The 11,953-nt window shown below is 61.5% G+C and overlaps 2 protein-coding genes across 2 annotated transcripts; one reads left to right on the top strand and one right to left on the bottom strand.

Annotated features, from left to right (window-relative positions):
- Positions 1-6: 6 nt before the first annotated feature.
- Positions 7-6,865, bottom strand: LOC135288071 (deaminated glutathione amidase-like). The gene is given in 10 exon segments (XM_064401354.1): positions 7-1,027; positions 1,029-1,289; positions 1,387-1,423; positions 1,654-1,711; positions 1,714-1,777; positions 2,377-2,510; positions 3,669-3,772; positions 4,482-4,742; positions 6,169-6,248; positions 6,822-6,865. Coding segments are annotated over 8 exon segments (1,017 nt in total). The 5' UTR covers positions 4,733-4,742; positions 6,169-6,248; positions 6,822-6,865; the 3' UTR covers positions 7-919.
- Positions 6,866-6,932: 67 nt separating this feature from the next.
- PFDN2 (prefoldin subunit 2) lies at positions 6,933-11,524 on the top strand. The gene is made up of 4 exons (XM_064401620.1): positions 6,933-7,034; positions 8,082-8,170; positions 9,186-9,309; positions 11,274-11,524. Exons 1-4 carry the CDS (start codon positions 6,972-6,974, stop codon positions 11,445-11,447), a joined length of 450 nt encoding a protein of 149 aa, XP_064257690.1. The 5' UTR covers positions 6,933-6,971; the 3' UTR covers positions 11,448-11,524.
- The last annotated feature ends 429 nt before the right edge of the window (positions 11,525-11,953 follow it).

Genomic DNA, 11,953 nt, shown 5'->3' with positions numbered 1-11,953 from the left:
AAGAAAAGGGAGACACATTCTACCATTCAATTTTGGGAATAAAAGGGCAGATTTGGGGCTGAATTGGTGCAGATTTGGGGCTGAATTGATGGAAATTTGACACCCACAAAGAGAAAGGGGGGACATGTTGTGCTGTTCCATTTTGGGAATAAAAGGGCAGATTTGGGACTGATTTGGGGCTGAGTTGATGGAGATTTGGGGCTGAATTGGTGCAGATTTGGGGTTGAATTGGTGCAGATTTGGGGCTGAATTGGTGCAGATTTGGGGCTGTATTGGTGCAGATTTTGGCCTGTATTTGTGCAGATTTGGGGCTGAATTGGTGCAGATTTGGGGCTGAATTGGTGCAGACTTGGGGCTAATTTGGGGCTGAATTGGTGCAGATTTGGGGCTGATTGGTGCAGATTTGGGGCTAATTTGAGCTGAATTGGTGCAGATTTAGGGCTGACTTTGGGCTGACTTAGTGCAGATTTGGGGCTGTATTGGTGCAGATTTGGGGCTGTATTGGTGCAGATTTGGGCTGTATTGGTGCAGATTTGGGGCTGACTTGGTGCAGATTTTGGGCTGACTTGGTGCAGATTTAGGGCTGACTTTGGGCTGACTTAGTGCAGATTTGGGGCTGATTTGGTGCAGATTTGGGGCTGATTTGGGGCTGACTTGGTGCAGATTTGGGGCTGAATTGGTGCAGATTTGGGGCTGACTTTGGGCTGACTTGGTGCAGATTTGGGGCTGAATTGGTGCAGATTTGGGGCTGACTTTGGGCTGACTTGGTGCAGATTTGGGGCTGAATTGGTGCAGATTTGGGGCTGATTTAGGGCTATATTGACGGAAATTTGACACCCCCAAACAGAAAGGGGGCACACGTGGTGCCATCCCCCTCTGGGCACAGAAGAGCAAACCCAGTGCAATTTCCAGGCGGGTCTCACGTCCCCGGTGTCCCCGGTGTCCCCGGCGTCCCCGGCAGGGCCCCGTAGATGTCCCCGCGGCGGTGGCCGTGCACGGGCAGCTCCCGGCGCACCTGCTCCAGGTAGGGCCAGGTCGATGTGGGCCAGGCACAGCCCCGGCCCCTCGTGGCACTGGGCCACCACGGTGCCCCAGGGGTCGGCCACCAGCGAGTGGCCGAAGGACGCGCGGCTGGCGTTGTGGCGGCCGGTCTGCGCCGCGGCCACCACGTAGCACTGGCACTCGATGGCACGGGCACGCAGCAGCACCTGCGGGGACAGCGCTGTCACCAAGGGGGACATGGGGGACACAGGGGGCATGGGCACACAGCAGCACCCACAGGGACAGTGCTGTCACCAAGGGGGACATGGGGGGCACTCGATGGCATGGGCACACAGCAGCACCTGAGGGGACACCAGTGTCACTGAAAAGGGACATTGGTGTCACCGAGAGGGACACAGGGGGCATGGGCACACAGCAGCACCTGCAGGGACAGCGGTGTCACCCAGGGGACAGAACCAGGGGACATGGGGGGCACTCAATGGAACAGGCACCCCAAACCCTCCTCAGGGTGTGGGTGTCCCCACTCCCCCCAGGGTGCCCCCAACCCCCCCAAGGAATGTCTGCAACACCCCTGTGGGTGTCCCCAAGCCCCCCCGGGGGTGTCCCCAGTCTCCCAGGGGTGTCCCCAAGCCCCCCGGGGTGCCCCCTCACCTCCAGTGCGCGGCTCCGGTGGGCACGGTGAAGGCCGAGGGGTAGGTCAGGATTTGGCACCGGCCCCGCGCAGGGCCTGGGCCAGCTCCGGGAAACGCAGGTCGTAGCACACGGCCAGCCCCACCTGGGGGACAGGGAGGGGACACTGGGGACATTGGGGACACCCTGGGGCCATGGGGGGTCGGGGGTGAGGGTCAGGACAGGGCCAGCTCCAGGACCCACAGGCCACAGCACTCGGCCAATCCCAGCTTTTTCTGGGAATACCAGGGGTCAGCGAGGGCAGGGGACACACGGGGACACTTGGGGACATGCAGGGACACCCTGGGACACCCAGGGACACTTGGGGACATGCAGGGACACCCTGGACACCCTGGGCATTGTGGGATCAGGGTTGGGTTCAGGGCTGGGTTAGGATCGGGGCAGGGCCAGCCCAGGCTGTGACACACGGCCAGGCCCAGGTTTCTCTGGGAATACCGAGATCGGTGAGGGCAGGGGACACCCAGGGACACTTGGGGACATGCAGGGACACCCTGGGACACCCAGGGACAGCCCTGGGCGTTGTGGGGTCAGGGGCTGGGTTCAGGGCTGGGTTAGGATCGGGGCAGGGCCAGCTCAGGCTGTGACACACGGCCAGCCCCAGTTTCTCTGGAACACCGGGATCAGCGAGGGCAGGGGACACTTGGGGACACTTGGGGACAGCAGGGGACAGGGGCAGGGCCGTACCTTGCCCACGGGGGTGTCGATGGGGGGCAGCAGCTCCCGGCCAGGGTTGGTGAAGGAGCTCTCGCACAGCGCCGGCGCCCCCGGCAGCGCCGCGTCAAACAGGTGCAGCTTGCGGTACGCGGCCACCAGCGCGCCTGGGGACAGCCACGGGGGTTGGGGACACTGGGGACAGCCACCAGCGCGCCTGGGGACAGCCACGGGGGTTGGGGACACTGGGGACAGCCACCAGCGCGCCTGGGGACAGCCACGGGGGTTGGGGACACTGGGGACAGCCACCGTGGGGCTGGGGACAGCCACGGGGGTTGGGGACACTGGGGACAGCCACCGTGGGGCTGGGGACAGCCACGGGGGTTGGGGACACTGGGGACAGCCACTACTGCGGCTGGGGACAGCCACGGGGGTTGGGGACACTGGGGACAGCCACGGGGGTTGGGGACACTGGAGACAGCCACCGCCACGGCTGGGGACAGCCACAGGGGTTGGGGACACTGGGGACAGCCACCGTGGGGCTGGGGACACTGGGGACAGCCACCAGCGCGCCTGGGGACAGCCACGGGGGTTGGGGACACTGGGGACAGCCACCAGCGCGCCTGGGGACAGCCACGGGGGGTGGGGACACTGGGGACAGCCACCAGCGCGCCTGGGGACAGCCACGGGGGTTGGGGACACTGGGGACAGCCACCAGCGCGCCTGGGGACAGCCACGGGGGGTGGGGACACTGGGGACAGCCACCAGCGCGCCTGGGGACAGCCACGGGGGTTGGGGACACTGGGGACAGCCACCAGCGCGCCTGGGGACAGCCACGGGGGTTGGGGACAGCCACAGGGGTTGGGGACACTGGGGACAGCCACCGTGGGGCTGGGGACACTGGGGACAGCCACCAGCGCGCCTGGGGACAGCCACAGGGGTTGGGGACACTGGGGACAGCCACCAGCGCGCCTGGGACAGCCACGGGGGTTGGGGACACTGGGGACAGCCACGGGGGGTGGGGACACTGGGCATAGGCACCACCACGGGGGTTGGGGACACTGGGGACAGCCACCGCAGGGTTGGGGACACTGGGTTCAGTCAGGGACAGCCATGGAGATTGGGAATGGTGCAGGTACACGGCCACCAGCGCGCCTGGGGACAGCCACCACCAGGGGACTGGGGACACTGGGGACAGCCACCACGGGGTTGGGAATGGTGGCACACGTGGGGACACAGGGACAGCCAAGGGGGTGGGGACACAGGGCCTGGGGGACGCGGGGTGGCACGAGGGTGGCGCAGGGCTCAGGAAGGCCGTGTCCCACCCGAGCTGTCCAGCAGCAGGTGACAGTTGTAGATGCGGCCGGTGCTGTCCCAGTCCTGGCCACGCTCGTGGAAGCCACCGAGGGAGAGCCACACGTCACATTCCCTGGGGACACAGAGGGACACGGCCTGGGACAAATGGTGACATTCCCTGGGGACACAGACTGACATGGCCTGGGGACACACACTGACATCCCCATGGGACAGAAGATCACATTCCCCGGGGACACAAGGTGACATCCCCTGGTGACACATGCTTACAATCGCCGGTGACACAGAGTGACACCCCTGGGGACACACACTGACAATCCCTGGGGACACACGGTGCATCCCCTGGTGACCACGGTGCCACCCCTGGGGGACACACCATCACATTCTCTGGGTACACACAGTGCCATCCCCTGGGGACACACAGTGGTATCCCCTGGGGACACACACAGACAATTCCTGATGACACACACAGACAATCCCTGATGACACATGGTGCCATCCCCTGGGTACACACAGTGCCACCCCTGGGGACACACAGTGGTATCCCCCTGGGGACACACACAGACAATCCCCTGGTGACACACGGTGCCATCCCCTGGGTACACACAGTGCCCCCTGGGGACACACGGTGCCATCCCCTGGGGACGCACGATGCCACCCCTGGTACACACAGTGCCATCCCCTGATGACACACGGTACCATCCCCTGGGTACACACGGTGCCATCCCGGTGACACACACAGACAATCCCTGGTGACACACGGTGCCACCCCCGGTGACACACGGTGCCACCCCGGTGACACGCGGTGCCAGCGGTGCCCGTACCTGGCCAGCTGGCGGTAGCGCCGCACGGTGTCCCCGTGCAGGGGCTCTGCCAGCGCCAGGCTGTGCTGGGGACTGTCCCCGATGAAGTCGAAGGCCTCGGGCAGGAACACGGCGCGGGCCCCCGCGGCCGCCGCGCGCCGCACCAGCGCCGAGCACTGCCGCCAGTTGTGCTCCTTGTCCGCCGTGCTCGTCACCTGCGCCACCGCCACCAGCCCGCCCGGGGGGCCCGGGGACACTGGGGGGGCTGCCATGGCCGGGGGGCTGCGGGGAGGGGACACCGTGAGGGACCGGGGGACACCAATGGGCCTGGGGACACCGCGGGGGGCTGGGGGCAGTGCCATGGCCACAGGGCTGCGGGGAGGGGACACCGTGAGAGACCGGGGGACACCAATGGGCCTGGGGGACACTGTGAGGGACTGGGGGACACTGAGGGGGCTGGGGACACTGTGAGGGACTGGGGACACTGAGGGGGCTGGGGACACCGTGAGGGACTGGGGGACACTGAGGGGGCTGAGGGACACTGAGGGGCTGGGGGCAATGCCATGGCCGGGGGGCTGCAGGGAGGGGACACTCTGAGAGACTGGGGGACACTGACCAGCCTGGGGACACCGTGAGGGACCAGGGGACACTGAGGGGGCTGGGGACAATGCCATGGCCACAGGGCTGCGGGGAGGGGACACTGTGAGAGACCGGGGACACTGACCAGCCTGGGGACACCGTGAGGGACCGGGGGACACTGTGAGAGACTGGGGACACTGCCATGACTGGGGGACTGTGGGGAGGGGACACCGTGAGAGACTGGGGGACACCAATGGGCCTGGGGACACTGCGGGGGGCTGGGGGCGCTGCCATGGCTGGGGGGCTGTGGGGAGGGGACACTCTGAGAGACTGGGGGACACTGACCAGCCTGGGGACACCGTGAGGGACCTGGGGACACTGAGGGGGCTGGGGACACCGTGAGGGACCTGGGGACACTGACCAGCCTGGGGACACCATGAGGGACCGGGGGACATTGCTGGGTCTGGGGACACAAATGGGCCTGGGGACACTGAGGGGGCTGGGGGTGCTGCCATGGCCACAGGGCTGTGGGGAGGGACACCGTGAGGGATTGGGGGACATTGCTGGGTCTGGGGACACTGCGGGGTGTGGGGGCGCTGCCATGGCCAAGGAGGGGACACCGTGAGGGACTCGGAGGGACAGGGGGACACTGACGGGCCTAGGGGACACTGCCATGGCCACGGGACACTGAGGGGACCTCAGAGGGTCTGGGGACACAGATGGGTCTGGGGGTGCTGCCATGGCCACAGGGCTGTGGGGAGGGGACACTGAAGGGACTTGGAGGGACAGGGGGACACCAATGGGCCTGGGGAGGGGACACTGAGGGGACCTCACAGTGACACGAGGACACTGCCACGGCCATGGGGCTGTGGGGAGGGGACACCAAGGGCACCTCACGGGGACTGGGGTCACCCCCTTGGGGACAGGGACACCCCCAGGTGACCCAAAGGGGGAGCAGGGTCACTCTTGAACCTCTCCCACCCACCTGGGGCCACCCCCAGGGTCACCCTCAGCCCCCTCTGGGCTTTTTGGGGTCCCCCGTGGGGTTTTATACAGGATTTTTAGGGTTCCCATGGGTTTTTGGGGTTCTCCACAGGGTTTTTGGGGTGTTTTTGGGGTCCCCCCGTACCTGCCCGCGGTGCTGGAGCTCTGGGGGCTCTCGAGGCTCTCGGGGGGCAGCACAGCAGGGCCCGGGGGGCCACCCTCAGCCTGGGGGGGGACACCCCGAATTGGGGAGGGGTCACACGGCTGGGGGGGACCTGGAACCCCCCCCCAAAACTGCCCCTGAACCCCCCAAACTGCCCCAGGTGTGACCCCAAACTGCCCCTGAACCCCCCAAATGTCCTCAGCTCCCCCCCAGCTGCCCCAGTGTTGATCCCAAAGTGCCCCAGCCCCCCAAAACTGCTGCCAGACCCCCCCCAAACTGCCCCAAAGTACCTCAAAACTATCCCAGACCCCCCCAAACACCCTTTAAACTACCTCAAAACTGCCCCAGACACCCCCAAACTGCCCCAAACACCCTCAAAACTACCCGAAACACCTCCCAAAACTGCCCTAGATCCCTCTAAACTGCCCCAAACCCTCTCAGAACTGCCCCAAACCTCACCAAAACTACCCCAGACCCCCTCAAAACTGCCCAAACACCCCCCCAAACTGCCCCAAACCCCCTCCAAACTGCCCCCACCTGTCCCCAGCCCCCCAAACCCCCTCACCCCCGCCCTCCCCTCACCCCAAACCCCCTTTTCCCCCCACTTTTCCCCGTTTCTCGCCCCATTCCCGCACATTCCCCGCCGGCGGCAGCGCGGCCAAAGTCCCCCCCCTCAGGCGCTGCCCTCACCCAAGATGGCGCCGCCGCCGCCTCACCCGCACCCAAGATGGCGGCCGGAAGTGACGGCGGGGCGGAGCGGAAGAGGCGGAGGCGCGCGGGACAAGATGGCGGAGCCGGGGAAGGGGCGAGGGGCGGCCCCGGCGGGGAAGGGGCTGAGCGCCGAGCAGGTCAGGGCGGACCGGGAACCCGGGAGGGGCCCCGGGGGGGCAGAGGAGTGAGGGGGCGGCGTGGGGAGGGGAGGGAGGATGGGCCTGGGCCTGAGGGGAGGGTGGGGATGAGGGGATGGGGAGTGAGGGAGGGGTCCCTGATGATGAGAGGGGGTCTCTGATAATGGGGAGGGGTCTCTGATAACGGGGAGGGGTCTCTGATAACGGGGAGGGCCTCCCCCCCCCCCCCCCCCCCAAAGGGGATTTTCCCCCCCCACCCCAATCCCAGGGTTTATCCCGTTCCCAGCTCCCCAGTCCCAGTTTATCCTGGTCCAGTTCATCCCAGTCCAATGCCAGTTTGTCCCGGTTTATCCCCATCCCGGTTTGTCCCACTCCCAGTCCGTTCTAGTCCCATCTCAGTCCATCCCAGTCCGTTTTCAGTCCATCCCAGTCACTCCCAGTCCCAGTCCCAGTCCCATCCCAGTTGATCCCAGCCCCCCCAGTGGCTCCCAGTTAACCCAGTTCCCATCCCAGTCCATCCCAGTTAACCCAGTTCCCATCCTAGTCCATTCCATCCCAGTTCCAGGTGGTGTCCCGGGTCCCATCCAGTCCCCCCCAGTCCCCCCAGTCCATCCCAGTGTCCCGTTCCAGGTGGTGTCCCAGTCCCCCCAGTCCACCCCAGTCTATCCCAGTCCATCCCAGTCCCCCCAGTCCATCCCAGTCCCCCCAGTCCACCCCAGTCCATCCCAGTCCCCCCAGTCCACCCCAGTATGCCATTCCAGGTGGTGTCCCAGTCCCCCCCAGTCCCCCCAGGTCCACCCCAGTGTCCCATTCCAGGTGGTGTCCCAGTCCCCCCAGTCCCCCCAGTCCACCCCAGTATCCCGTTCCAGGTGGTGTCCCAGTCCATCCCAGTCCCCCCAGTCCATCCCGTGTCCCGTTCCAGGTGGTGTCCCAGTCCCCCCAGTCCCCCCAGTCCCCCCAGTCCCCCCAGTCCCCCCAGTCCCCCCAGTCCCCCCAGTCCCCCCAGTCCATCCCAGTCCCCCCAGTCCACCCCAGTATCCATTCCAGGTGGTGTCCCGGTTTAACCGCCTGCGGCAGGACCAGCGGGGTTTGGCCTCCAAGGCGGCCGAGCTGGAGCTGGAGCTCAACGAGCACACGTGGGCAGGGCTGGGGATGGGGCTGGGGTCTGGGGTCGGGATCGGGGGGATTGGGGTCAGGATCGGGGATTTGGGGGGTCTGGGGTCGGGATTGGGGGGTTTGAGGGGTTTGGGGTCAGGATTGGGGGGTCTGGGGTCGGGATTGGGGGGGTTTGGGGTCGGGATTGGGGGGTTTGGGGTTGGGATTGGGGGGTTTGGGGTCGGGATTGGGGGGTTTGGGATCAGGATCGGGGATTTGGGGGGCCTGGGGTCAGGATTGGGGGGTTTGGGGTCGGGATTGGGGGGGCTGGGGTCAGGATTGGGGGGTTTGGGGTCGGGATTGGGGGGTTTGGGGTCGGGATTGGGGGATTTGGGGTCGGGATTGGTGGTTGGTTGTTTGGGGTCAGGATTGGGGATTGGGGGTTCAGGATTTGGGGGGTGGATGTGGGATCAGGATTGGGGGATTTGGGGTGGGGATTTGGGTATATTTGGGGTATTTTTTGGGGTGCATTTGGGACAGGGATTTGGGGTATATTTGGGGTTTGTTTGGGACAGAGGTTTGCAGTATATTTGGGGGAGATTTGGGATATATTTGGGGCAGAGATTTGGGATTTATTTGGGGTATATTTGGGACAGGGATTTGGGTGTATTTGGCGTGGATTTGGGACAGGGATTTGGGGTCTATCTGGGGTGTTTTGGGGCGGATTTGGGCCGAGGATTTGGGGTGTATTTGGCGTGGATTTGGGACTGGGATTTGGGGTTTATTTGGGGTGGATTTGGGCCAGGGATTTGGGTTATATTTGGGGTGTTTTGGGGCGGATTTGGGCCGGGGATTTGGGATATGTTTGGGGTGTTTTGGGACAGGGATTTGGGGTGGATTTGGGCCAGAGATTTGGGGTATATCTGAGGTGTTTTGGGGTGGGTTTGGGCCGGGGATTTGGGGTATTTTTGGGGTGGATTTGGGCCAGGGATTTGGGGTATTTTTGGGGTGGATCTGGGGTCTATCCGGGGTGTTTTGGGTGCTGACCCCGCCCAGGCTGGTGATCGAGACGCTGCGGGAGGTGGATCCCACCCGGAAGTGTTTCCGCATGGTCGGCGGCGTGCTGGTGGAGAGGACGGTCAAGGAGGTGCTGCCCGCCCTGGAGAGCAACAGGGAGCAGGTCTGGGACCCAAACCCGCACTGGGGTCCCGTGGAAATCTGATGGGGTGGCCCTAAACACAATGGGATCCCAGAAAAACCCAATGGGATGGCCCTAAATACAATGGGATCCCAGAAAAACCCAATGGGATCCCATAAAAACACAATGGGATGGCCCTAAACACAATGGGATCCCAGAGAAACCTCACTGGGATCCCATAAAAACACAATGGGATGGCCCTAAACCCAATGGGATCCCATAAAAACCCAATGGGATCCCATAAAAACCCAATGGGATCCCATAAAAACCCAATAGGATGGCCCTAAACCCAATGGGATCCCATAAAAACACAATGGGATCCCATAAAAACCCAATGGGATACCATAAAAACCCAATGGGATCCCAGAAAAACCCAATGGGATTCCATAAAAACCCAATGGGATCCCATAAAAACCCAATGGGATACCAGAAAAACCCAATGGGATCCCAGAAAAACCCAATGGGATGGCCCTAAACACAATGGGATCCCATAAAAACCCAATGGGATCCCATAAAAACCCAATGGGATCCCATAAAAACACAATGGGATCCCATAAAAACAGAATGGATAGCTCTAAACCCACTGAGATCCATGAAAACACAATGGGATGCCTCTAAACCCACTGGGATCCTGTAAAAATCCAGTGGGATAGCCCTAAACCCACTGGGATTCCTTAAAAACCCAATGGGGAGCCCAAAATCCCACTGGGATCCCATAAAAACCCAGTGGGATAGCCCTAAACCTATTGGGATCCCTTAAAAATCCACTGGGACAGCCCCAAACCCAATGGAATCCTTTAAACATTTTACAGAGTATTCTAAAATCTGCTGGGATAGCCCCAAATCCAATGAGATCCCATAAAAACCCAATAGGATATCTCAAAATCCAGTGGGATATCCCAAAATCCAGTAGGATCCCATAAACATCCAATGGGAAGCCCAAAAAATCCTTTGGGACCACCCCAATAAAAAACCTCTGGCCATTTTCCCATTTTTTTTCTCTCCTTTTTCCTTTTTTTTCTCATTTTCGCTCCATTATTTTCCCCTTAGAATTCCAACCTAATCAAGTCTCTGTCTTTTCCTGCATTTCCACTATTTCCCATTTTCCCCGTTTTTCGCCCCAGATCTCCAAGCTGATCGAGTCTCTCTCTTTTCCCCAATTCCCATAATTCCCGTTTTTCCCGTTTTCCCCGTTTTTCGCCCCAGATCTCCAAGCTGATCGAGTCTCTCTCTTTTCCCCAATTCCCGTAATTCCCGTTTTTCCCGTTTTCCCCGTTTTTTCGCCCCAGATCTCCACTCTAACCGAGTCTCTCTCTTTTCCCCAATTCCCATAATTCCCGTTTTTCCCGTTTTCCCCGTTTTTTCGCCCCAGATCTCCACTCTAACCGAGTCTCTCTCTTTTCCCCAATTCCCATAATTCCCGTTTTTCCCATTTTCCCCGTTTTTCCCCCCAGATCTCCAAGCTGATCGAGTCTCTCTCTTTTCCCCAATTCCCATAATTCCCGTTTTTCCCGTTTTCCCCGTTTTTCCCCCCAGATCTCCAAGCTGATCGAGTCTCTCTCTTTTCCCCAATTCCCATAATTCCCGTTTTTCCCATTTTCCCCGTTTTTCGCCCCAGATCTCCACTCTAACCGAGTCTCTCTCTTTTCCCCAATTCCCATAATTCCCATTTTTCCCATTTTCCCCGTTTTTCGCCCCAGATCTCCAAGCTGACCGAGTCTCTCTCTTTTCCCCAATTCCCATAATTCCCGTTTTTCCCATTTTCCCCGTTTTTCCCCCCAGATCTCCACTCTAACCGAGTCTCTCTCTTTTCCCCAATTCCCATAATTCCCATTTTTCCCATTTTCCCCGTTTTTCGCCCCAGATCTCCAAGCTGATCGAGTCTCTCTCTTTTCCCCAATTCCCATAATTCCCGTTTTTCCCGTTTTCCCCGTTTTTCGCCCCAGATCTCCAAGCTGATCGAGGCCCTGGCGCAGCAGCTGCAGGCCAAGGGCCGGGAGCTCTCGGAATTTCGGGAACGCCACAACATCCGCCTGGTGGGGGAGGACGACCCCAAATCCACGCCCAGGGACGGCCCCGAGGGGGGCAAGGGGGGCCCCGGGGGGGTCCTGGTGTCCTGACCCCCCCAAAAAAAATTCCCAGGGGGATTTGGGGTCGTTTTGGGGGGTTTTGGGTAATAAACGGGAGTTTGGGACAATGCCAGGGTTGGTTTTTGTGGGAAAAGGGGAAAAAAGGGTTTGGGGTGAGGGGAGGGGGGAAAGGGGGAGACCCCAAATGTGGGGGGTGCCAAGGGGGACCCTTAAAATGGGGGGTGGGACCCCAAAGTGGGGAAAAAGGGATCCCAAAAATGGGGGGGGGAAAGGGGACCCCAAAATGGGGGAAAAGGGAACCTGAAAAATGGGGGTGAGAGCCCAAAATGGGGGAAAAAGGAGACCCCAAAAATGGGAGTGGGAACCCAAAAACGAGGAGAGGGGACCCCAAAAATGGGGGAAAAAGGAACCCCAAAAATGGGGGGGGAAAGGGGACCCCAAAATGGGGGTGAGAACCCAAAATGGGGAAAAAATGGGGGGGAAAAGGGACCCCAAAAATGGGAGTGGGAACCCAAAAACGAGGAGAGGGGACCCCA

Source organism: Passer domesticus, chromosome 32 (assembly GCF_036417665.1).
Source record: "Passer domesticus isolate bPasDom1 chromosome 32, bPasDom1.hap1, whole genome shotgun sequence".
Lineage (NCBI taxonomy): Eukaryota > Metazoa > Chordata > Aves > Passeriformes > Passeridae > Passer > Passer domesticus.
The sequence above is the reverse complement of the archived record's forward strand: the minus strand, read 5'-3'. Positions and strand labels throughout refer to the sequence as shown.

Coding starts and splice junctions, on each gene's coding strand:
- PFDN2 (XM_064401620.1), top strand. CDS start 6,972: ATGGCGGAGCCGGGGAAGGGGCGAGGGGCGGCCCCGGCGGGGAAGGGG. Junction 7,035..8,081: donor AGGGGCTGAGCGCCGAGCAG/GTCAGGGCGGAC, acceptor TATCCATTCCAG/GTGGTGTCCCGGTTTAACCG. Junction 8,171..9,185: donor CTGGAGCTCAACGAGCACAC/GTGGGCAGGGCT, acceptor GACCCCGCCCAG/GCTGGTGATCGAGACGCTGC.